Source organism: Plutella xylostella, chromosome Z (assembly GCF_932276165.1).
Source record: "Plutella xylostella chromosome Z, ilPluXylo3.1, whole genome shotgun sequence".
NCBI lineage: Eukaryota > Metazoa > Arthropoda > Insecta > Lepidoptera > Plutellidae > Plutella > Plutella xylostella.
The window spans coordinates 14,161,552-14,186,304 of NC_064012.1; the positions used below are offsets into that span (position 1 = coordinate 14,161,552).

The window sequence follows — 24,753 nt, forward strand, 5'->3', positions numbered from 1 at the left end:
GTCGGTTGTGGTGGACTATATTTTTTCAGTTCCACTTCTACCTACTACAGTAGTTATGAAGTTGTGATTAAGTGCCAATAAAAAAAACTACTTACTTATTTTTAAATAATTGAAACGGCTATAAAGATTGCAATAAATATGAACAATTATTATTGAACAAAGTTAAGGCACATATGATGAGATCTAACTTTGGTAGGTATATCGCGGCCGGCGATGGGTGAATCATGATGGCTCAAATTGGGCCCTCAATTAATTATGATTAAAAGTGCTTTCACGCGTTTAAATATTGCGTATCCTTTTATGACGGAATCTGATCCAATCTTTGGCAAATTAATGGAATAACGGCTTTATTAATGTTTTTTTTTATTATTTATATTCAAAGAAGAGCGAAGTCCTTTCCCTGGAATCAAAACTTGTACTTTCATTCAATGTCATTATTGGGTGTCAAAATTATATAGGTACATATGTAGATAACCGTAATAGTTAACTTCTGTTTATGATACCCACACGAGCAATGAAAAAATTCCACCAGTCACTTTCCAGTCATTGCCGTTCCATATTTCACTGGAACTTCTTAATTGCTTGTGAGTGTATTTTGTCTGGTGTTTCAGTAATGGATCTTACAGGAGCTCCAGGAACTTGTAAATGAAATCAATACTCTTTGTGTCAATAAAGTTAGTTTCCGAAGAACAATCCCAACACATAAATAGCTGAAGAATACACAAGAACAAGCTTTCAAAGTACTCGTAAAGGAAAACTACCCCGAATAAGACAGTTCTAAGAAACTCTTCCCGCTCTGCAACGGTGTTGGAAACAATACAGAACGAATTTTCCTCCATTCAAACTACATTACATATTCCTTGAATTTTATTGACAGTACTTCAAGTGAGGGGCAAATATTGGATTGCATGTAAATCGCCTCCTTGTTTGAAACCTCGTGCCCTCTTTTTTGCATTTTAAAATAGGAACGCTTGAATGTCGATAATGGCTTCATGCATGCAATGCTTTTAAAAAATACTGGCCAGTAACAATCGTTAGTGGCGGCATTAGCTTTTTTTGTTGGGTGCTCTTGTGTAGGTAATGGAAAAAACACCTTTTTGGTTTTTATAGCTGTGTATTCGCGAACAGAAACTACGTACAGGCAAGCGTAGCTTATCATAGTCCAACTGTTAATTTATGGATTCCAACCGTATTATTTTAATTCCAAACCTCATTATCTCCGAAAGAAAGGCTACTGCGCTTCGCGGTTCAACACAAAGGCTCCAATCACTAAAGTTTTTTTTCTTTTCACAGGTAAGTCGTTCGGGAGAGTACATCGGGTGGTGGCTAGCTGCGCAGTAAGTACAATCAACGGCGAAGTTTAACACTGTCAAAACTTGAAATTGGGATGTAGAAATTTAGATTTAAACATATCCAATCATGGCGGTTTTTTTTTTAAGGTTTTGAGAGTGTTAAATTTAAATTTTGTGTCTTCTTTGAGTTTCTACTGATGAGTGACTTTGAATTTTCTAGGAGGTACTTTAATTACTGAAACTTCTGTTCTTCAAAAGCGAAGAGCTTTTTCATCCATCCATCATCATAAGGTTTTAAAATCTGTCAACTGGCCATAGCAATTGATGAGTTTGACAATAGATAAAGGTCAGTAGCATAGTTTATCTGTTAAACATTTTTTCATAAAACTAATATTTTATGAAAATGGATAAAAACAGTTATACCTACATTAAAACTTCAGGTAAAATCTTACATAAATATATGTTACATGAAACAATTCTTGTAGGAAGTTCGTGGGCGTTTGTAAAACTTGAGTTCCAGAAACCTACACACGGTACAACTTGCGCGGAAAAGAACATTTCCAAGAAAAATGCTTTTATCTGCCACCTTTTGTGATCTTTTGTGTAGGTTCACTATTTTCATCAGCATTTCACTCTGGGTATTGGAAGAACTGAGTAATTTTTAAACCACTATTTTCGAAGTTCCGAAACGTTTCATCAGCATTTCACTATGGGTATTGGAAGAACTATGAGTAATTTTTAAACCACTATTTTCGAAGTTCCGAAACCTTTCATCAGCATTTCACTATGGGTATTGGAAGAACTGAGTAATTTTTTCTCCAATGTTGTAGCACAATGTGTACGTAACCTAAAGTTCCGAGATTCAGTCTTGGCCAATTATCTGTTTTGTTTGCGTACACTTGGAAATGGCGGGCGGAGGAGAGTTTCCAGAACTTACCAACTCCAACACGAAACATTTTTGAAACAATGTAGACATTGCTTTGTTCATGTTTATTATAATCCGTAAGTACTCGTGTGTAGGTATGTTTGTGGATGTGAGTTTGGGAAAAAAAAAGTATTAATATGTCGTTATTATGTTGATGCTTCTTCTTCTATCGTGTAAATGCACTAAGCTAACTTCCTCCAGTGTTTTGCTACTCTTATTGCGAAATAATTGGCCCGGCATGTTGATGCTGATGTCGTTATAGCATTTGATGTGACATCGATAAGAAAAGTATCATCATCATCATCAGGTCCTGGGATCCCTAATCAGGGACATAGGGCTCGAAGTGTAGATTTCCACTTTGACCGGTCCTGTGCCACGCCTTCGACTTCGTGCCAGCTCATGCCGAGGGCGGCTGCCTCCTGCACGACAGTGCGACGCCACGTGGTTTTTGGCCGTCCCCTCTTTCGCTTGCCAGATGCAGCCCACTTTGTCAGGGCGATTTTGGGTGGATGGTCTTCGGATCTCCGCAGCGTATGGCCAATCCAGCTCCACTTCTTAAGCCGGATTTCCGAGTCAATTCTCCTCTGGTTGGTCAGTCTCCATAACTCCGTATTCGAGATGGTTCGCGGCCAGAATACCTTTAGTATCTGTCTCAGGCATTTGTTGACAAACACTTGTAGCCTTCTTGTTAGGTCATCTCTTACGAACCACGTTTCGCAACCATATAAGAGTACTGACTTGACGTTTGACTCGAAAATCCGAACTTTAGTGCGGCGAGCGATGACGGAGGAGTCCCAGACGGGCTTGAGCTGCGCAAAGGCTGAACGGGCCTTGTTGATGCGGGCGTCGATGTCGGCCTCGGTTCCGCCGTGTGGGTCCACGACGCTGCCGAGGTACGTGAATTTGTTCACTCTCTCCACGGCCTCCCCGTTTACATGCACGGCGCAATCATCCGACGTGTTGAGACGCATCTCTTTAGTTTTGGAGCAGTTTATGCGTAGTCCATCCTTTTCTGCTTCTCTGGCGAGGTCGTCAATTTTGGACTGCAGGTGTTGGCGTTTAGTCGATAGCAGACAAAGATCGTCTGCAAAGTCGATGTCCTCTAATTGCTGTTCCTGTGTCCATGGCAGACCTCTCTGCGATTCGCATGTGGCTCTACGCATTACGTCGTCTAGAACCGTTATAAAGAGGAGGGGTGATAGTAAACAGCCTTGTTTGACGCCCGCGGTGACAGGTATAGGTTCAGTGAGCTCGCCACAGTGCAGAACTCTGCATGAGGAACCTGTGTATAGGCATCGTATCATCGATATGATTTTCTCCGGGATACCTTTCCTCTTTAAGATTTTCCAGATGCTAGACCACCTCACTCTGTCGAACGCTTTTTCAAAGTCTACGAAGAGAGTAAACACTTCGCACTGCATTTCGCTGCACTGTTCCAGAACTGTACGTAACAGGTTTATTTGGTCAGTACACGATCGACCTGCCCTGAAACCAGCTTGCTCCTTGCGCAGTCCTTAGATCTCCCACTCGGTCCTCCCCAAACTCCTTTTTTCTCGCTTCCGATATACCCAATATGTCTAGCCCATATTTGTCCATGTATTGTGCAACTTGGTTAACTCGGCTGTCTTCACGCATGGTTCGCACGTTCCAACAGCCTATCAATGTCCGTGTTTTCGCGCCAAAGGTCGTTTTTCTTTGATCGGTCCGTTTTGCTATACTTCGAGTTTCTGTAATAGTTTTTGTTTCAAGCATACAGGTTATTAGCCCATAGTACCCTAGTCTGATGGTAGGGCTGCTACCAAAACGTTCAGACACGCCGGTTTAGTCTCAGAGTGCCTTCTCCTTTCAATCCTTTCTAGGGATATTTAGTCCCTAAGGCTGTTGAGAGCCTCTTCTAGCCGAAGCTAGGTGTATGGTTATCCCGCCATCGCTCGGGCGCCAGAGCCTCGTCAGTTGTCTAGCAGGGAGCACCACGGCTGTGCAGCGTGAGCTACAGAGCCGCCGCCGGCTATTCGTACGAACCACCGGCGCGTGCAGGTGAGGGTGACTGTAGGGTCGGCTAGATGTTGTTACCGTTCTCCCCTTACTCCCCATCAGGATAAGAAAAGTATACTTACTTGTATCCATTATAGTACATATACCTCGTGGACACATTAACTTATGACACGATTGCTCTCATGGTGGTAGCTCCGCTATGAAAATGTTACTGTATGGATGCGCCGGCGCCCCAGTCCATCTCAGAGGGCTACACGTCACGCCATTGGTGCGTTTAATGCTAGATAGAGTTGTAGTTACCGCATCAGGGCTCCCAAAAACCCTGCAGGTCTCGTTTCGTGATGGTTCGGTGGACGCCGATGGCTGAAGAACCGCGGCCGATTGATAAATAGCGAAGTTTTTGCCTGGAGTGTGTGTACTTGTGTAGACACTGAAATAAAATATATATGTAGGTATATTAATATTTTGTCTCCAAGTTTGTTACAACTATTACTATTGCAAACATTGCGATCTCGCGTGTGCACTATCGATCGGCTGATGCTTTCCCCCGTGGCGTTATAATACTCTTTCAATATAAAACACTCAAGTGGTCGCTCGGTTGATTGTAAAAGTGGTAATTGCGTCTCTAGGGAGGAAAATAACGTATAGTCGATATATTAGTACGTATGATACCGCGATAAGATATAAAACCGTTATTTCGATCATTACTAAAATAATGGCGTCACACCCAAATATATGATGTTCAGAGGACTCTGATTGGAGAATACAACAGTATAAGACGCAATATGGATCTAATAACTATTATGACGGCATAATACAGTTATAATATTTCGTTAATATACATTTTACCAATAAGTAGGAAAACAACGTCCATAGATTTTCATGGTAATACTTTATGGGAATATTACAATTCGCCATAGCAACGAAATACTCACAATGCGTTACAAATTTCTCATTTTCACTTTTTTAACCCTAGAAACTTGATTAAAAATAGGGAAAGAAGTATTAAATCATTTTAGACGGACACAACCAAAAACCTTTTTGCTTTATTCATAAAATAGTGAGCATTATCTGGATTTCTCCCGACAACTTCCCAACGAACAAAAGATTTTAAATAAGGTGCCGTATTACGCTGACAGAATCTGTAGAAGCAGCTTTAGTTTCAGTAAACGGCTTTACTTGTTCCCCAAGGTACCAGGGTACCATAGATACAGAGGCAAGTGGCATTCTATTTTCCTTTCTATCTCGATTTCCACAATCACTACGGCCGTGTAAGCCTATGTTTGATGTAGTACTGTTTATCAATACACTGGCCAATCTTGGTAGTGCTTTGTGGATCGGTTTGATATTAGTATGCATATGCATAAGGTACATTGAGAACATTTCATCTAACTATCGAATTGAATCATATGCAAACATCTGTTATTTCTTTATTATGATTCGATGTAGTCCTTTTAGTTATAAAAAGTATATTAATAATTTAATGTGGTAAGCGCTAATACATTAAATGTTGTTAAAAATATGTGTTACATTATGATTTGGCAAATCCAAAAAGGTTTAAGCGGTTACAGAAAAACTATTATGGTATACTCCATGATTGTTCGTAAAACAGGGAACATTTTCTAGAATTAATCAGAAGGTATTTCGCTTGAACAATGGAGACGAGAGCCGTGTCGTCTTAAAAGTAGCTTTCGAACGTAGCTGTAAAGCAGCTTATGCAAAGCGCCGAATTCAGTTCAAGTTATTTGCTCTAGTTACTAGGGAGACCTGTGCTGTATAAGACCTGAGATGCGGCTAGCTAGACCTAGAACATACATACATATGCTCACGACTGTAATCCCCGAAGGGGTAGTCGAGGATGACTCGCAATCTAGAACAAACAGCGCCTTGAGTTGGTCTTGGGCCTGTTACATATTATTGAAATTGCTTGCACCAGGTGAAGCGATTAAATGCCTTCTGCTGTTGAAGTTTCATATTTTTTTAATGTAGGCAAACAAGGCTGTGTTAAAGATTTAAAGTACACTTTTAGGTATTTATTTAAAAAAAAAATAACTGTACCTAACTTGTAAATTTGATACTTCGTCGACGAACACTAGAAACTAAACTATTAGGTACCAACCTTTATCTATTTTATAAAATATTAAACAGATTTTACTCAGGTAATTTGAAAATATCCCTCTGCTTTCGGAAAGTTATGTATCTGCCTATGTAGGAACATATTATTTTGAAGCCCCTTATTTATTGAATTATACTGAACTACAAATAATAATAATATGAACCAAAATCTTACAGTAAATAAGTAGCTTTATTTCGTAGAAATAGTCATTTATCATATTATAAAGAATAGAGGGAAAATATATTTCGTGGTATTATACTTTAAGCTTCTGTGAAAATGTTACAAAGGAGTCTTTATAACACGCTTATATCACTAGTTTTCCCAAGGGACATTATTTCTCAGCGCAAATAGTGAAAAGTAATGCAGAATATATTTTTCTGTTTCCTTTCAATTAATGAGAAGTTATAAACATAAAAAGTAAGAAATAGGAGCATACTTAACAATTTTATGTGTAGTTTATATACCTACTTAATAATATTATAAGAATATAATTATAAAATATTGTATGAATAGATATATACCTACATATATTTTAAGCAGACAGAAGATGAACATCTTCTCGGTTTTCAATTTCCGTTAGTAGATTCACTACTGTATCTGTAGCCATCACAAGTTTATAAAATTCAAATCCTTCCGTGTATCCTGATTCCCGCGATGTAATCTCCTGTTTACTTCCAAAGTCGAAGAGCCAAATACAAATAGAGTAAGTTTTTTTACAATAAATAAACAAATCACATATTTTGGTACTTACTCTAATATAGGCACTATAGGTAATAGATACATACACAATTACACATGCTCACGACTGTTATCCCCGAAGTAAGAAATGACTCGCGAGTGAGTCATAGGGAATAGGCATATTATATATAATTTAAATAAATGAGTAACTATAACTATAAGAAAATAAGTACTCAAGAAGTGAATCGATAAATTATACCACAAAATAAAATTCAACGCTTGAGATCTATAAAATAAAAACCTATACAACAGTAAAACGATGGAAATATATTTTCGTTGAATCCACCGCTGCGTACCCAGATATCCTATCTGGAAATATTTATCGGATACGCAGCTGTAGCCCCTTAGCTGTTTAGTAGGGGGAAGCCAGGTGAAAGAAAATCCACCAATAGAGACGCTTCCTTTTGGAGCCTCCGTGCAACGCCTTGATTTTATTGGCAGATGTGTCGACAGGAATAGACAGAAATAGGAATAGCTGATTTAAGGTGTAGCTCTAGCATGAAATAGACCTTTGAGGCTCTATCCTACGACAATCCTTGGGGGCTCTACCGTAAATTTCTTAAAAAATAAATTAAATTAGTTTTTTTGGAGGCTATATTAAGTTAAATTAGTTAGAGACGTGAAGAAAAATATTCAACGATTTTAAAAACATGATTTTATATGCTATTTTTGATTTGTTTAAAAAAAAATTAAGACAAATTAATTAGATATAATTAAAATAGTCCTTGATACACCTCATTATTTCTTCCAAACGTAATTATTTTCAGATCGAACACCCACTTGGTAGGAAAAAGATTCGTTACCATTTCAAATACAAAACATTTTCGTTTAATGATTAGTTTAAATAACAGCCTAATGAAGCTTGGATGGAAAAAACAACTAATTCTTTTAGTATCTATGTAATTACGTGATATTTTTAAACTTTTGAATAAGTAATTAATTAATTCGACTGAATTATTTCGGATAATTAGCAGTATAAGATAAATAATCAAATGTCAAATAAAAATAACATGATTAAAAAAAAAATACGTACCGATGCTTATTTTTGTAGAATCCTTTTTTTAAGGTTCCTTAAAAAATTGGCCTCATCATGATAGGCTTATCTTATTCAGCTAGGTACTCTTTCTTTCCTTAAATGCATCTCAGCACAAATAGTGGCTATTAAACGACCATACCAGTTGCATAATATAAAGCTATAGCACTCAGTCAGGCCACCTATCTACTCATACGTACATAATTACAGTACACGCTTTGATGTTAACTGGATATACTGAAACAATTCGAACCCGTGTTATTATGTTATGGAAAGCAGACATTTACATGTCAATCTTGCTTCTAATCAAAGTGCCTTTGTTGGGCTTTGAATACACCTAAACATGTAATTTATCGAATGTCTCTGTAATTTTTCCATTATCACCATTATAACTCACGTAATTGTGTTGTATTTTCTTCTTTCATTAGCAAAGTGCATGTTTTTTGTTTTCTGTTGTGAATTATGTACTGAGTAATTAAATTATGCCCACTCTTCAGACAATTTTGTGCCTTATGTATTTAGGGCAGATTTTTCTACAGTCAAAAAATAATTATTTGAGTAATTATTTTGTTCGTGCCTTTTTTTAACACAAATATTCATACGTGACAGTATCAGAACTATTCGGGAGGAAACTTTTACCCGACCATTAAAAAAAATCCGCCCTTTGTATATTCCCGATTATATACTCCGGATTCACTTCACATAAGTCACATCACTTATGTGAAGTGAATCCGGGGGGCTTGTCGCTCACGTCCGTAGGTACAAACCCTAGTTACCCTACACGTGCCCCCTGGGTGGTGCTAACGAGTGACAACGCCGAATGTCGGGCGGCGGTAAATCGACCCGACCTCCTCTCCTAGCAGAGGCGGCGATCTCCCGCCGTAAAAAAGGAGAATCACCAACACGCCTGCCAAGCGCGGTGATTATGGCAAATACACCTCCTAATGATGGAAAAAACAAAGCCCCGGCCCCCAGTCCCCGGCAGCCCCGCTATCCCGGACTCCGGTAGCGGTCACGGTAACGGCGGGGCAGGGGGTGCGAAGAATCTCCGGCAGAGAGTCGGCTACCAGCCCAACCGACCCTTGCACCTGGCAACATATAACGCACGGACACTGAGGGAAGACGTGAAGATAGAGGAGCTGGAAGAGGAAATCAGCAAGTTAAAATGGGACATTATAGGGTTATCCGAAGTCCGACGAGAGGGAGAGGATACGGAAATTCTCCAGTCCGGAAACTTGCTGTACCACCGGGAGGGCGACCAACTGTCCCAAGGGGGTGTCGGGTTCATCGTCAACAAGTCCCTCGTCAACAACATCGTTGAAATCGGAAGTGTGTCGACACGGGTTGCGTACCTCATCCTGAGAATATCTAAACGATACTCAATGAAGGTCATACAGGTTTACGCACCCACATCTAAGCACACCGATGATGAGGTCGAACTTGCGTATGAAGACGTATCGTCTGCCCTGCGTAAGTTCACTACTCATTTCACGGTGGTGATGGGAGACTTTAACGCGAAACTCGGAAAACAAGAAGGCGGCGAGACGAAAGTGGGGTCACATGGATTTGGAGTCAGGAACCATCGTGGGCAAATGCTGGCTGACTTCTTGGAGAAGGAGGGCCTCTATATGATGAACTCCTTCTACAAGAAGAAGCCACAAAGGAAGTGGACGTGGATTAGCCCCGATGGGAAGACTAAAAACGAGATCGACTTCATATTGACGGATAAGAAGCACATATTCAATGATGTCTCAGTGATCAGTAGGGTTAAGACCGGCAGCGATCACCGACTCGTAAGAGGCACTTTGAATATAAACTGCAAAATAGAACGCTCCCGTCTAATGAAGTCCACGCTCCGTCCTACTCCTGCTCAAATCCAGGATCCCGAAAGCTTTCAGTCTGAGCTTTGCGACCGCCTGATATGTTTAGAGAATTGCGTTACAGTTGACGATTTAAATAATAGGTTTGTGGAAACTGTCCGAGAGGTAGGATCGAAATATTTTTCGTCCCGAACCAACCGAGGACCTCAAAAACTCTCAGATGGGACTCTGAGTCTCATAAGAGAACGGAGAGAAATGAGGTTGCAGTCTTCAGTTGATATGGTCGAATACAGACGTCTAAACAGACAGTTAGCCAAAGCAAGACGTTGCGATATGAGACGCTACAATTGCAAGCGCATTCAAGACGCAATAGAGCAAAACAAGGGCTCCAAAGTCTTTGCTAGAGATCGATCTGTTCGGCAGACTCTGTTGACCCAACTGAAGACCGACACTGGCAACACCGTTTCATCAGTGCCCGAAATTCTGGGAGAAATTGAGAGATTCTACGGACAGTTATACACCACAACACAAAACCCTATTACCAGCGGTGCTCACGACAGCCGAGCGCCACTCACCCGACACTATACCGAAGATATTCCGGACGTCAGTCTAGACGAGATTAGTATAGCTCTCAAACAGCTAAAAAACAACAAAGCTCCGGGAGATGATGGAATAACGACAGAACTTCTGAAAGCCGGCGGTAGACCGATTTTAATAGCACTTCGGAGGCTGTTTAATTCCGTCATACTCGAAGGCACAAGCCCGGAGGCATGGAGCAGAAGTGTAGTGACTTTGTTCTTCAAGAAAGGCAACAAAGCCCTATTGAAGAATTATAGACCCATTGCACTTCTGAGCCATGTGTACAAGCTGTTTTCGAGAGTTATTACGAATCGTCTCGAGCAAAGACTCGACGACTTCCAGCCACCCGAACAAGCCGGGTTCCGAAAAGGCTATAGTACCATAGATCACATACACACGCTTCGGCAGGTTATACAGAAGACCGAGGAGTATAATCTACCTTTATGTCTAGCGTTTGTGGACTATGAGAAAGCCTTTGATTCTATTGAGCTCTGGGCGATGCTTCAATCCCTTCAGCGGTGCCATATAGACTATCGCTATATCGAGGTGTTGAGATGTATGTACAATGCTGCCACAATGTCAGTTCGATTACACGAACATAGCACAAAACCGATCCAGTTGCAAAGGGGCGTGAGACAGGGAGATGTTATTTCTCCGAAACTGTTCACCTGTGCACTGGAAGATGTTTTTAAGCTTGTAGAGTGGAAAAGACTGGGCATTAACGTCAATGGCGAATATATCTCTCATCTACGATTTGCTGATGACATAGTTATTATGGCGGAAACGCTGGAGGAGTTAGGCGAAATGCTCACAGACCTCAATGATGCCTCTAAACAAGTTGGGCTGAAAATGAACATGGACAAGACAAAGGTCATGTCGAACGAACATGTTTCATCATCGCCCGTAACTGTAGGAGGTGTCACCATCGAAGTTGTTGATCAGTATCCCTACCTAGGACAAGTGATCCGATTAGGAAAATCCAACTTCGATAAAGAGGTAGCTCGTAGAATCCAACTCGGATGGGCAGCGTTCGGGAAATTACGACACATCTTCACTGAAAACATACCTCAGTGTCTGAAAACAAAAGTTTTCAATCAGTGCGTGTTGCCAGTGATGACTTACGGAGCCGAGACGTGGTGCTTCACCAAAGGGCTTATCCACAAGCTCAGAGTTGCTCAGCGTGCTATGGAAAGGGCTATGTTAGGCGTGTCCCTGCGAGATAGGATTCGTAATGAAGAAATCCGCAGGAGAACTAAAGTTACCGACATAGCCAAAAGGATTAGCACGCTGAAGTGGCAATGGGCTGGCCACGTAGCCCGCAGAGCCGACGACCGCTGGAGTAGAAAGGTTCTGGAGTGGAGACCCCGTGTCGGCAAACGGCGTGTCGGTCGCCCCCCAACCCGTTGGTCTGATGATCTGCGGAAGGTAGCGGGAAGCCGCTGGATGCAGATGGCGGGTGACCGTTTGGGGTGGCGATCGTTAGGAGAGGCCTATGTCCAACAGTGGACTACGGAAGGCTGAGAGAGAGAAGTCACATCAGAATCACACTCACATATCTTGTTATACGATTTACAATAGTCGTATAACGAGACCCGTCATTGGCAAGTTCACGCAACACTACTTATTCACAGCAATTGCAAGGCAAAAGTTTCATGAAAAGGTAATAGGGATTTATGACGAGGCGTTGAGTACAGTGCAAGGCAGGTTGTTAGACGCAACTATGATTTATAAAATGTGTTCGTCTCATTTTTGTAATTAATAACTACGTTCTACAGTTTTCTATTCGGATTGTTTTAATAGCTATCTTAATAGATTCCTTCTTTTACCCACATTTCCCCGAAAACACTCTCACCTTAAATTTCTACCTAAGGCAACGATTTACATTTTCTACAAGATACATATCTGTGCAGGTTGCTTAGTTACATCAAAATATCTAACGCCTTATTTTTTCTAAAATAAACCTCAATCAAGGTTTAAAATTGAATGATGAATACTGTGAAGCTCCGGAAATCCTAACCGAGAGCGCGACACATCTCTGTGCGTACTCAACGTTGATTACACTGACACAGTTGGCGGCTACTCACAGTACTCACGTTGCATGCACTCAAGTGTGACGCCGATTCCGATCGACTTTGCGCCTCTACTCAGCCGAGGCGCGGCGAAAAGTTTCTTGATAAATCGAGTGCAAATGTGGCCTCTTTGGTATGTTCTCGATGGAGGTAGGTATGTTTAAGAAGAAAAAGATTCCGAATTCGAAATATAAAGTTTTATAACTTTTGAAGAGCGCAACACGATCAAGAGAGCTGTTACCATGTTACCTTTGATCGGAACTCATAAAATACTGTGTATATTTTTCACCCGAAACGGCTGAATTCTATATTTTAATTTGTATCCGTTTATCGAATGTTATTATCATGAATTCTCCAACATTCGAACTAAAAATAAAGCCGTAGCCATCGGCCTTAATTGTTGATTTAATATTTCATCGCTCATTTGTTTGTTTGTTCATTTCGTGAATGCCAATGTATTTGATTAAACGTATAATGATATTGTTTTCACGGCTCACGGCATTCACCATAATTCACTGGTCATGTGGAGGGTATAGGTTAAACGGTGTATCTAGGAAGATACAAAACTACAACTATTCGTCACATCTGTCGAAGAACCGATGACCGATGGGGTAAACGTGTTCTGGAGTGGAGGCCGCGACTAGGCAAACGTAGTGTGGGACGCCCCCCGGATAGATGGGGTGACGACTTGCGAAACGTGGCTGGTTATGATTGGATGCGGAAAGCTAAAAATCGCGTGCTTTGGGAGAGGCCTACGTCCAGAAGTGGACTGCTATAGGCTAATGATGATAATGATGATGAACTATTCGTAGGTAGGTAACTACTTACTGGTGATTCCACTATGATCCGTGGGTGGGTGGTGATGACTCACAAGTGGCTCAACACATCACCAGAACGTTGATAATCGTTGGCCAACCGTTTCCCTGAAATATTCATACTCACGTGAAAGGTAGAGAACATAAGTAGGTACTATGCATGTATGTTGTTAACAATAATTGGCTAGGCACTTGCTTTTTAGTATGAGCCGTTGTTTTTATGGCACGTTTCCAAAACTTGTTCAAAGTTGTAAACGTAGTACGACTTTTATTCGATTGCAGTATCTATATTTTGGGAGTATTCTCTCCAACACATACGTATTTTATAAGATACTTACTTAAAAATAAATGTAGGTATCAGTTGTGTATTTAAAATATTTCAATATGAGGATGCCGTGGCTTTTTCAATTTTATTTTCCCTTTGAAAATACATAAAAAGCAATAATAATCATATTGTTTTCAGTGAACGATGATATGTGATGTGGAGCACGAAATCGTTTTAAAATATACCGCACGCATTTTTACTAATGTGGTAGAATGGCTGCCTTTTATGTTGTTTTATTGAGGTAAATTATATTTTTAATGCGACAATTTGAGTTGTAATGGTTGTAGTGATGACTTGTGACTGTCATGTTTGTACAGAGTCGTACAGGGTTTTAAAAAATAATACATTTTTAAATAGCTTCCCATTTAAAGTTTTTTGTTATTTACTCTTAATTTGAAGTATACGTTTTGTTATTCTGATGTTAAGTGTATCATATATATCATAAACGAGAGAACCATTCTATTCCGCCGTAAACCTGCGTGGTAGGCAAAAACAATAATAGAGTATGTTATTATCGACACAAAAAGTTTCATAAAGCAAGTATTCCGCTTATACAGAATTTCATTAAGCTGATCCAAAAATGTCTCTTCATCGGATAAACTCGAGCCGTTTTTACCGAAGTTATTCTTGGTTCCAAATTGAATCGGCCCGGTCTTTTGTCAACTCATACAATTACGTTGTCGTAGGTCAGGGGTCGGGCGCACCATTCAGCTGACTCGACTCTGAACAGCGACGTCAATATAAAACATGCTTGTCAAGAAACAAGTATCGAACCCCTCGTGCTCACGCTCGGAAATCCCACGGGACGGAAAGCGCTTCCGTTTTTCTCGGATATTCATCGATAAACAGCGACTGTTGAACAATGGCGCGGTAATGGAAATGTCGTGCTACGGCACAATGCTCCGCCGTGGCAACTACGCATTCTCAAATTAACAGCAGCGGTGCACGCGAGCCTTTGTGCTACCCACCCGAGGGCTCGCGAGAGGGGGACGCATTACCGCAACTGTCGCTTTGAGCGAACAGGATGCAGGATGCAGGTTCGTGAAATGTCAGGGCACAATCAGGGTTGCTTGCGCTTCAGCAGCGCCGTCTGTCACGGCTCGCTAGCCACGTATTTCGGTCGTCTTCAAACCCGTGTACGTATTGATTCGAACACGTCGCGTCTGCGGCGGGCCTAACTTTTTAACTGTTTCGTTTGTCTCGCGGGCGGCAGACGCGAGCATCACTGGTATTGTTCGGATGCCGGCACATTTTTCTGATTGAAATTTCTCGGGCGGACTGCCGAGATTTATGTAATCCTGGTATATTTTTGTAGCAGCATGTTTTTATTCTCTTTAACGATCGTTTCCGTACTTGATGCATACAGCAAACATAAGTTCAATTGCGATTGACAGAATCAATCAGTCGATTGGATTAGTGTTAGCAACCGTTGGCTCCTAACTACACCATGATACGATTTACGATCCGATCGGATTATCAGTGCACAACTGCACAGTTACTGATCTTCCGCATTCAGGCACGAACTCCACAACCGATCTCGGCGCATCCGTTTCTAACCTGCGATATAGCAAATAACAACACACGAAACTTGCAACTTGTTAACATTTAAAAACAGAAACATGTACATGTACCATATACGAGCTTCTGTCGACGAACAGTCCTGGTTTCTCAGTGCATATTAATTTAAGTACGTAGGTAGCTTAGAACAAGTTCAATGGGGGCATGAGGGCTCTTTGAAGGCGGCAAGCTCAGTTCGAGGGAATGTGTGCGCAATGAAACGTGGCTCACATGTGAATATTCGCTGGAGAGGGCGGTGTAATATTCTCCGAGGGAGCGTTGAGCAGCCACATAGATGCATTGATTGAGTAGCTTCTGAGGTATATGGAGTTTTGAGGGACGGGTTCAGTTTTTGTCGCTTAAAAATGTGTTTGTGATATCTGAAGTAATGTAATTATGTACGAGTATTTGAATTTTACAGTAGGTACCTATGTGATACATTACGGTAATAAATTGACTATATTTTTGGACGACTTCGAAGAAGCAAGAGTATAACCGGTATATGTATGCGTTTGTATATTCAGATGTTCAAATGATGGAAAGTATTTGATCCTTTAACTTCTATTTCTAACCAAATTGCCAATTCGCTATAAAGCGAATGAATAAATAAATAAAACCTGGCAAGTACGAACTTACTACTTACATACATAAAATCTTCTATACTACGACGCGGTGCTAAGACGTAAAGCTATCGATACAATGGTTGTAGTTAGTAAGCACTATAATTAACTATATTGGACGGAACTAACCTAAAACACCGTCCACCGATTTGACAATAAACTACCTATGAAGTTTCGCCAAATATTCATGTTGCAAATGCCCCAGTATTGAAACTGAGCTGTCTGAACTTGCACTCCAATAAATCCAGTATAGCCCCAAAATAACCACTTCCTAAAAGGGTGGTCATATCCGCGGCATCAAACGCTGTGCTTCCGACTAACTTGTATTCGGTTGTCCGGAAGCGATGTTGCAATGAAAGGTTTATTTCTGAATTTTATTTGAGTGAACCAGAAATACATGATGTTTAAAAAGGCTAAGCCAAAAGGGGGACTCGGGCGTCACTCAGCCTGGCCTAACAGTTTATTTTACTCTACGACGTAGTTTTTTTTAACCAAAATTTGATCACAATGACTTTTTATTTCATGTAATTTTGCACAAAACACAACTTTTACAACAGCCTGTAAGTTACCTAGAAAAGCTGAAGTAACGTGTAATTTGAATAACGACCCATTGTACAACATCTAAGATAATAGCTAATACCTACTCGCAATTTTACACTCAAGTGAGATGTTTATAGCCCGTATAAACGTGGGCAATATGAGTGTGGAAGTGAATTTTATGTAAATTGTTCTGTGTAATATTTTAAAAGGGTTCAAGGAAATTTCATTTCCATAAGTACTCGTCTCTTAGGAGTATCTGGGTAGGTAGGTACATGATTTGAATAAGTTTATAAGGACTGATTTTTTGTATGATAAGTAACAGTGATTGGCGGGGTGTCGTTAAAATATGATAGTCAACATTTCATTTCACAACAGTTTTGGTAGGTAGGTAGTTTGCCAATATTTTTCCAAATTTTTGTAGTTTTTTTTACAATGACCTCTTGATGAACTCTTTATGATATATTGATGTTTCTAAACTTTGGGAAACAAATATATCTCTGGAGAAAAACAGAGTTGACAACGAAAGAGCATATTATTAAGTAATCTGTGACATAGTTTGTTTTTAAAACTGTGTGTGTAACACCAACACACGCAAGATCTATATCAGTAACAAATATTCAATATTTTGCTGCGCGTATTTTAGTAAATTGCTATTTAAATCGGCCATCAGCTAAGTCTGTTATTTTGTGCGCTTTGTTATAAATTTCTATTCTAATTTAGCATTATATGGCTTCCTATTTGAATTGTGGTCGAAATAGAAACTCTTTGATGCGGATAAATGCACCAATAATACAATTATAATATCATGTGTTCGATATTTGATTTCGTATGTAACATTTTCCGACAATATGCAGGAAATCTAATATTGCAATAACTGATCGAATATAACTATATTTCTCCTTATTGGTATAATATATGCTGCTCGTTTATAACTAGGATCGGTATCGCAACAAATCAAATTTCGGAGTACCTAATTGAAATTGCAAATTTTACACGGAAGTGCGCTGCCTCGCAGCCGTGAAGAACACAAAGAAGACCCACGAATTAGGTAATTGGCTTATATAGGTTGTTGCAAAAAGGGTATACTAAGTACTTTTTGCAACAATCTGTTTAATAAGACGTGCCAAGCACCAGAAGCGGTCGCCTGCAGCAGGACTGGAAACTTGCCTTCAGCTGTCCCGCAAACTTCATATTCATGTAAGTTGCCGGCTGCCGTGCCAAACAACTTCAATGCGACAAGGCTCTCATACTCATAAATGCTAGGATGGATCGTTTCCGGCCCGTTTTAATAAAAAGGCTTTCACTGCTCGTGCCTAAAACGTATTTTTATTACGGCCTTTATTATTTTAATACGCGTACAGTCAACAAAAGGAATAAGTATCCGTCGCGGGGGTAAACACTTCGTAATAAGATCCACTGACAAGTGATAGATGACACGAAGAATACTTCATCAATATGTGTGTGTGTTGATTTAATATTCTTCAATCTTGTATTCACTTTGACTGTTGCGATCGAACTGTTTGCATTGGGGGTGGATACTTATTTCCTTTGCTGTCCGTATGTATGTACCTAATTAAGTAAATTACAGTTGTTTGTTTTTGTAATAAAAAATGAGAAAAACTTTAATGAGGTAGGTCCTGTAGGTACTTTTGTAACTACCTATCTCGTAAAAATCCTTACTAATATTATAAATGCGAAAGTAACTGTGTCTGTCTGTCTGTCTGTTACTCTTTCACGCAAAAACTACTGAACGGATTTGAATGAAATTTGGTATTCATATGGTATAGACCCTGGGAAAGAACATGGGCTACTTTTTATCCCGGAATTCCCACGGGAAAACTTTTTAAGGCGAAGCGAAGCTCGCGGGGACAGCTAGTAACTTATATATTTAAATGTTGCCTCAATTCCAAGCTTAAAAGCTTTAAAGCAACCACTTTCTCGACATCACCAAAGGTTAACTGGTAGAGAATGCTACTAGCATTAAGTTCGCCTTTGTACAATGTTTTTATGTGCAATAAAGAATTTATAATAATAATAAAAGCTATAAATAAATAAATAAAAGCTGTTATAATCTTCTATAGCATCAAAAGTAACACATATTAAATAATATATACGTATTTTATCTTAACTTTGAGTGCTAAACACTTTATTATTCACGATGTACGAAGTTCTGATAAAATTAAATAATATTGTAAATTTATTTTAGAAATTTTTCATTATTTTTCAATGTTTGATATAATTGTGTAATAAATAAATAAATAAAATTGTGGGTATGTACGATCCTGAAGCTTTCATTCTACACGAGAGAGAAACTTGGAAATTCTACCGTGGATATCGTTACCGAAACTAGTTATTTTCGGCAGGTACTGTAACTTTTAATTAGAGACCTACTTTTCGCCATATTATGACGGGAACTTTTACATGTAAAGTTCATTAAGTTCTTAATTAATGCAATGTTAATTATCTAAGTTTCGCACTTGACTTGACATTTTTGGAAAGTGACTAAGCTACGCTACGGTGGTAATAAAGTCACCGGTAGGAATACAAGGCTGTTTTTCTTTATTTTCAATTATGAGTATTCAGTCTATAGAAAGTAAATTGAGGTTTTTGTTGTTGTAGGTATGTGTACTATTATTTTTTGATGTTGCTGCGGTGAAAATCTTATCCAAAGCATTATGACACCAACAAAAAAAGAATAGTTTCTGCTCAGGTATTTTGTGCTGTCACATAGAATTGGTCTCAAAATTAAATTATTTATTACTTTTTAGTGGTTCCGATTTTATGAAGTTCGTTTATTTTTATTATACTGTAGCCATAACTAAAATAAAAAATAAATTACTGTAGCAGTAGACCACCAGCACTTTCAATTAAACTGAAACTGAAGTCGTTATAATTGAAAGTAAATGAAAAAAGATTAAAATATTATAACCAAGGTTCCGTTGTCCGAGTGAGAAGTCACGCTCCTAACTAATAACTAAGTCTTGGTATAATTGAAATTAAATTGAAATGCATTAAAGTTGCAATCTTTCAGAGCAAGAAACGAACCAGTAAGCGACTTGTAATGTTTACTGGTTTTGTTCGAGTTTTTATTTTTGCCGCATAACTAATTGTTTAATAACTTATATACTAACTTGTTTTACTAAGCCCTATCAATGCGTATTGGAAAATTATGACTAAAAGCAATTAAAGTTTAAGTCGGGGAAATATTAGATGATGCTCATGATTACAATTAAACAGTATCACCTACTACTAGTTGTCTACAATTATAAAAGTACTTCATTAAACCACGTTAGCCATAGATCAGACGGGGCGTCCCAAAACGCGAAGAGGTCGAACTTCTCCCAAGACTGAAAAAAATTCTTACAGTTTCATCGACCCACGGGCTAAGGTCGCGTAGCACCCGACCATCAACTCCGACCTCAGTTGTGAATTAAAACAACCTTTATGCTTAACACCGCAGAGCTTATAGCGCTGTTTCAAGTGTCTTGGTGTGCTGGTTCCACCGTCTTACAGAATCTGCAAACGCTGGCCGAAATATAAATAAAAGTGTGTGTACATGTGTGTGTGTGTGTGTGTGTGTGTGTGAGGGTGCCGGGAGTAAGTCGCAGAGGCACACGCGGCGGTTTCGTGACTCATTCGCGCATTTTGTAGTCTGTTCTGCGGCCCTTTACTCTTGTTTAAATAGATAAATTGTAACCCCCAAATTCATAGAACTTTTTGACACTTTACAATAGGCTTAAAATTGAATACGAATCTGAAAACTCGTGTGTTTCAAAGTCAATTTTAACCTTGCTGTAAATTTACAATACGTTCTATGAATTTGAGGGTAAGAATAATTGTCTTCTTCATCATCAGTACTGTTACATTTGGTCTTTTTTTTGCAAGCAAATTTTTACAGAGTATTTAGGCTAAATACTGTATCTAATTATAGTAGGTACCATTGTATTTTAAAGTAGTGTAGTTTAGTTCGCACCCTCGTTAAATCTCAGAACGTAATAGAAATGAACGTATTTGAAAGTAATAAGCATTTATTAGCGTTACTTGCCGTGTGTGGAAAGAGCTTTTCAACAGAACAGCTCGTGTTTAATAGATTAAATACATTATTGAACCGGGGATTTCCCGACATTCTAAACACATTTCAGCACGACGGTCTGTGTTCAATTGGAAAAAAGGAAGCAATTACACAGGTATTTAGCAAATTGCTAGTGTCGCCCCCTATACCTCGTTGTCAGCGATAGCCGTGCCATGCAATTGCGACTGTGCACTATAATTTAATAAATTACTCAAAATGTTCTTTCCAATAATTTAAAGTCGTTATTGGGTAGTTACTGTAACAATATCATTATTGGAAAAGTGGCGGCGATCAGTATTCATACTATTCATGAAAGATTGGGTTCAATAGAGTGTAGTGTTGCGACATAGCAATATGCCTTTATTAGGTTGCACGTGTAATGTCCGTCACGTTATGCTTAGTGAGTAAGTTATACTTGTAGTACTTTTATTCAGTTTTTGGTTATTCAATAAACGACCACCAACAATCAAGCATGTCTTTGACTTGACTTCTCGCCTTCCAACCTGATCACCAACACCACACACTTCATGGCGACCTTGCAGTAAGAACCCAAAGAAGACCCCGCTGCCTATCAGAAAATAAACCAATGAAGACCCGGCGACCTGCACTAAAATGAAGACCAGCAGCTAATTATTCAAGGAGACTTCGGCTACCAAAATGAAAAAGATGACCCCAGCGACCAAATCATGAACATAGAAACGAACACGGTAATGAAACAAGTGTGATCACGTTTGATCAAAATTGAATATCTTCGTTCTACCTATAGGTCATATGATTAAAATAAAAAGAGAGAAATAAGAGTTTATGGGCTGTTTAGATACATATAATATGTATATGATAGCTTTTATATACTTACTCGGACCGGTCAGTTGGGAATCGTTCTTGAAAGTGGTTCACGTGTCACAAAATGTTGTCTCCTGTCGATCTAGAAATCTAGATCTACACTAACGTTTGGTCCTGTTTATTGGTATTCAACACATTACTAGCTTTAATAGGCATAAGATATGTCGTTTGAGAAATATCCAACGTGTTTTATTACTGATATTAAAACGTGATACATAAATAAGTAATTTTTCTTATGTGCAGTAAAGTTACGATAAAAATATGTGCTTAACTATAAAATGCTATTTTATTTACCGTACCTGATATTTCGAAAGCTGCACAAACAAAATACCTAACCAAGTCAATTGGCACGTTCAATAACTAACATAGTTTAGTGAGTATTGGGTACGCGTCTGCTTAGTGACGCCTTGTCGGGACGCCACACACAATGGACGCTCGTCTCCTTGACAGGTTTTGTTCTCACTAACTTGGACACCTAAAGCGTAGTAGATCGTACGCCTATGAAGTGTTTGTTCCACTAAATTCCCAACCATACTATTGGCATATATTCGCCGACCAATCAGCTTCGAGCTTGTAACAGCGAAATTAGACCACACAGTGCCGGCCAATAGATGTTACAAACTAACTTATATTAGCCAATCACGTCGCAGTTCGCTGCTGTTATTGAAAGCTCTTGTGTGATTGGTCCAGCGTAGCAGCAGACGATTAGTTTCAGTTTGAGCTTGATGATCATTGGGTGGTTGAACTGGGGAATAAGTCCAGTAAAAAAGCTGCGAAGCAATGCAAATTGTTTTATTGGGATGTGGGATGTCGGGCGTGACTGTCCGAAATTGGAATAATTCGGAAATTTTATTTTGACTTGTACCGTCGAGTCGGATATTGGATTGCGGATGGCGGGTGCACAACTGATAGCCGATATACGAGTTGCTTAATACTATTAAATCCACATTAAGCCACTAACAATTCCAACGAACACACATTTATTTAAATTTAAAGTTGTCTAACAATATTTTATTACACCGCGCACTGTTATTAAGACTCCGTCTCCACACACCCCGGGAGCGTTCGTCATTCCTTCTAGTCTATCTTTAAATTCGCCCCCTCTAATTTTCAGTGGCGCGCATAATTGTATGAATTTCTCTAAACCTCACACAATATACATAAGTACCATAACCGTATCTAGGTTCGTATGGGAATGTGCATAACGACGCAGTTTGCCACATCAAAGGGGCAGGATCCGCCGGGGACAGGACCTCGGGAATTCCAAAGACATTAATGAGCAGCCATTTATGCTTTCCTGGTACGCGAAAGCCTCAAAGGCATTAAATCAGGTCGCGAACTGTGCAATTCCTCTAATAACACGTCTTCTATCGGCAACCTTAATTGGATATAAGACACCAACGGTAATTAATGAAAACATGATTTATGATATTCAACGATTGAGCATATTTGATTACAAAATTACTGTCTAGTATCCCGTTTCGTTGTAATAACCGGATACGTTACACTCGGTGTTGGCTTGTGATGATAATTACGGTTCTTACAGCAAGTGTGAGTGTGAAATTGTTATAATTTTACAATAACGTTAACAATACTGTACCTCTATGTATACCTTTTATGTCGGGATATCCATTTCACCCAATCCGGGCGTACCTGTTTCCCCGTGGCCTAACTCCTAAGTCCCTCTTATTTGGGGATTACACCCCCTTCAGGTTCCATGCTCGGAGCTTGACATTGGCTGCTTTACATCCGGCCCCTTTCAAAGTTCGACGCAGAATAACTGAACTGTACACATCGAACGCCTGTCTTTGCTCGAGTATTGATTAATGTATTATGGATAGGTAAGGTTTTAGCCTTTGAAGGAAATATTAACCCTTCGTAAAGGATTTCATAGGGTAATTTATTGAATCATGTCATGGAGGCTAGACGCCGCCACCGCCGCCGACGCCGCCGCCCGCCCGAGAAATTATAGCTAACCGACCCGACTGTGACACGGCTAGGAAACTCGACTAGAAAATAAGATTTACTATTTCATAAATCCCCTCACTTATTGTTTCCAGCGTCCGTTTAAACGATGCCCAAAGGGATCGGACTTTTATTGGACGCTTTAAAGTTATATTGGACAAGATATTTTTTCACAGTTTACTCATGTTTCCGCGCCACCTCCGGTCGCCGTTCCAAATTGCGGAGTCCTCCGCGTTTCGCTCTTACGACTCTTGTTGTAGAGCTGCTTCTCGTTTGGCAGAAGGTTTAATAGGCGACAAGCTGCGAATTTTAACGAATAGTAGGCTGGGGCGGATCTCATTATACAAACAATCAGGCTGTGTGCCGACACGGCTGCCGAGTGTGAGGTGCGAGCATGTGTTGGGGGGGTTACTCTAGGCTGTCGAAAAAGCTGTCGCACGTTTAATACAACGAGATAGAGTCATGGCTCGCATAGAAACTTAGTTTTTCGTTATATAGATTGACCCCGCAGTGTCGCCGTGGCGCCCAGCTCAAGTGCCGTATTCAATGTTGCGTCGACACTCCTTGTCGTGTCAATCATGGCGCCTCATTATGCCGTGATGGGGTCAAGTAGATTCTATTTTACATATATGTTGGTACATGGCTTATTAGTTTCATTAGGTACTACATGCTATATGGTATAATCTAAGGGAAGCGTCAAGATTGTGCTCCAGTTCTATGTCTGACGAACTGAGAATGTGGTTGAATATCCTGCAAAAATAACGTCAATACAGTTCACGACGAAAGCAATAAAAATGGAAGCCATAGCTAAATTGATACAATAAAATACACGCAGCCTATTGATGAAATATTAATGCTGTCTTGTCCTACCTATAAACTAATCTATATTGTCGTATTTTATAAAGGTTGTTTCAAAAAGGGTATCATAAGCCGGAACGGGGTCGCACTACTCGCCATTTTGATAGCCTTTTTTATTACACCTGTTCGACGTTCGTGATAAAGAAGAACTTCGCATTAAAATCACATGGCCTAAAATCTTTGTATAAAACATTTAATACAAATAGATATAATGTATTTCAGAAAACGATAGTTGTTCAGAATGACGGGTCTGGTGACCCGCTAACAATCTAATGTTTCCATCAGCCTGTATAAAGGTACATAATATAATACAGCAGTATTTGCCCGTGACCTATATAAATGAGTACTGTTACGAATGATACGCGGAGAGAACGGGAAACGTGTGTGTGTGCGCGTTAGCGATAGACGTCTGTGTCTACACCCCTACTGGGGGTTACTCTATATCACGAAAAACGAAGTCTCTAAGCGCTGCTGTGCGAGCCACATTTTATGTCTCTGTATGAAACGTGCCGATTGCAAGAGAGCTCTCGTTCGTCCGTTTTTCGTCAGTACAGATAGATAGAGTAACCCCCAGCCTCCATTATTTGCACA

At 39.7% G+C, this 24,753-nt stretch overlaps 3 protein-coding genes across 4 annotated transcripts in view; 2 read left to right on the plus strand and 1 right to left on the minus strand.

Moving 5' to 3' along the window:
• The window catches only part of LOC105386472 (neurocalcin homolog), a 145,497-nt gene that overhangs the window by 72,525 nt on the left and 48,219 nt on the right, over positions 1-24,753 (plus strand). The gene's annotated exons all lie outside the window — the stretch shown is intronic.
• The window catches only part of LOC105386471 (neuronal calcium sensor 2), a 143,085-nt gene that overhangs the window by 72,334 nt on the left and 45,998 nt on the right, over positions 1-24,753 (plus strand). The gene's annotated exons all lie outside the window — the stretch shown is intronic.
• Positions 2,541-3,380, minus strand: LOC125491311. Its single transcript, XM_048632936.1, has one exon. It carries the CDS (start codon positions 3,378-3,380, stop codon positions 2,541-2,543), a length of 840 nt encoding a protein of 279 aa, XP_048488893.1.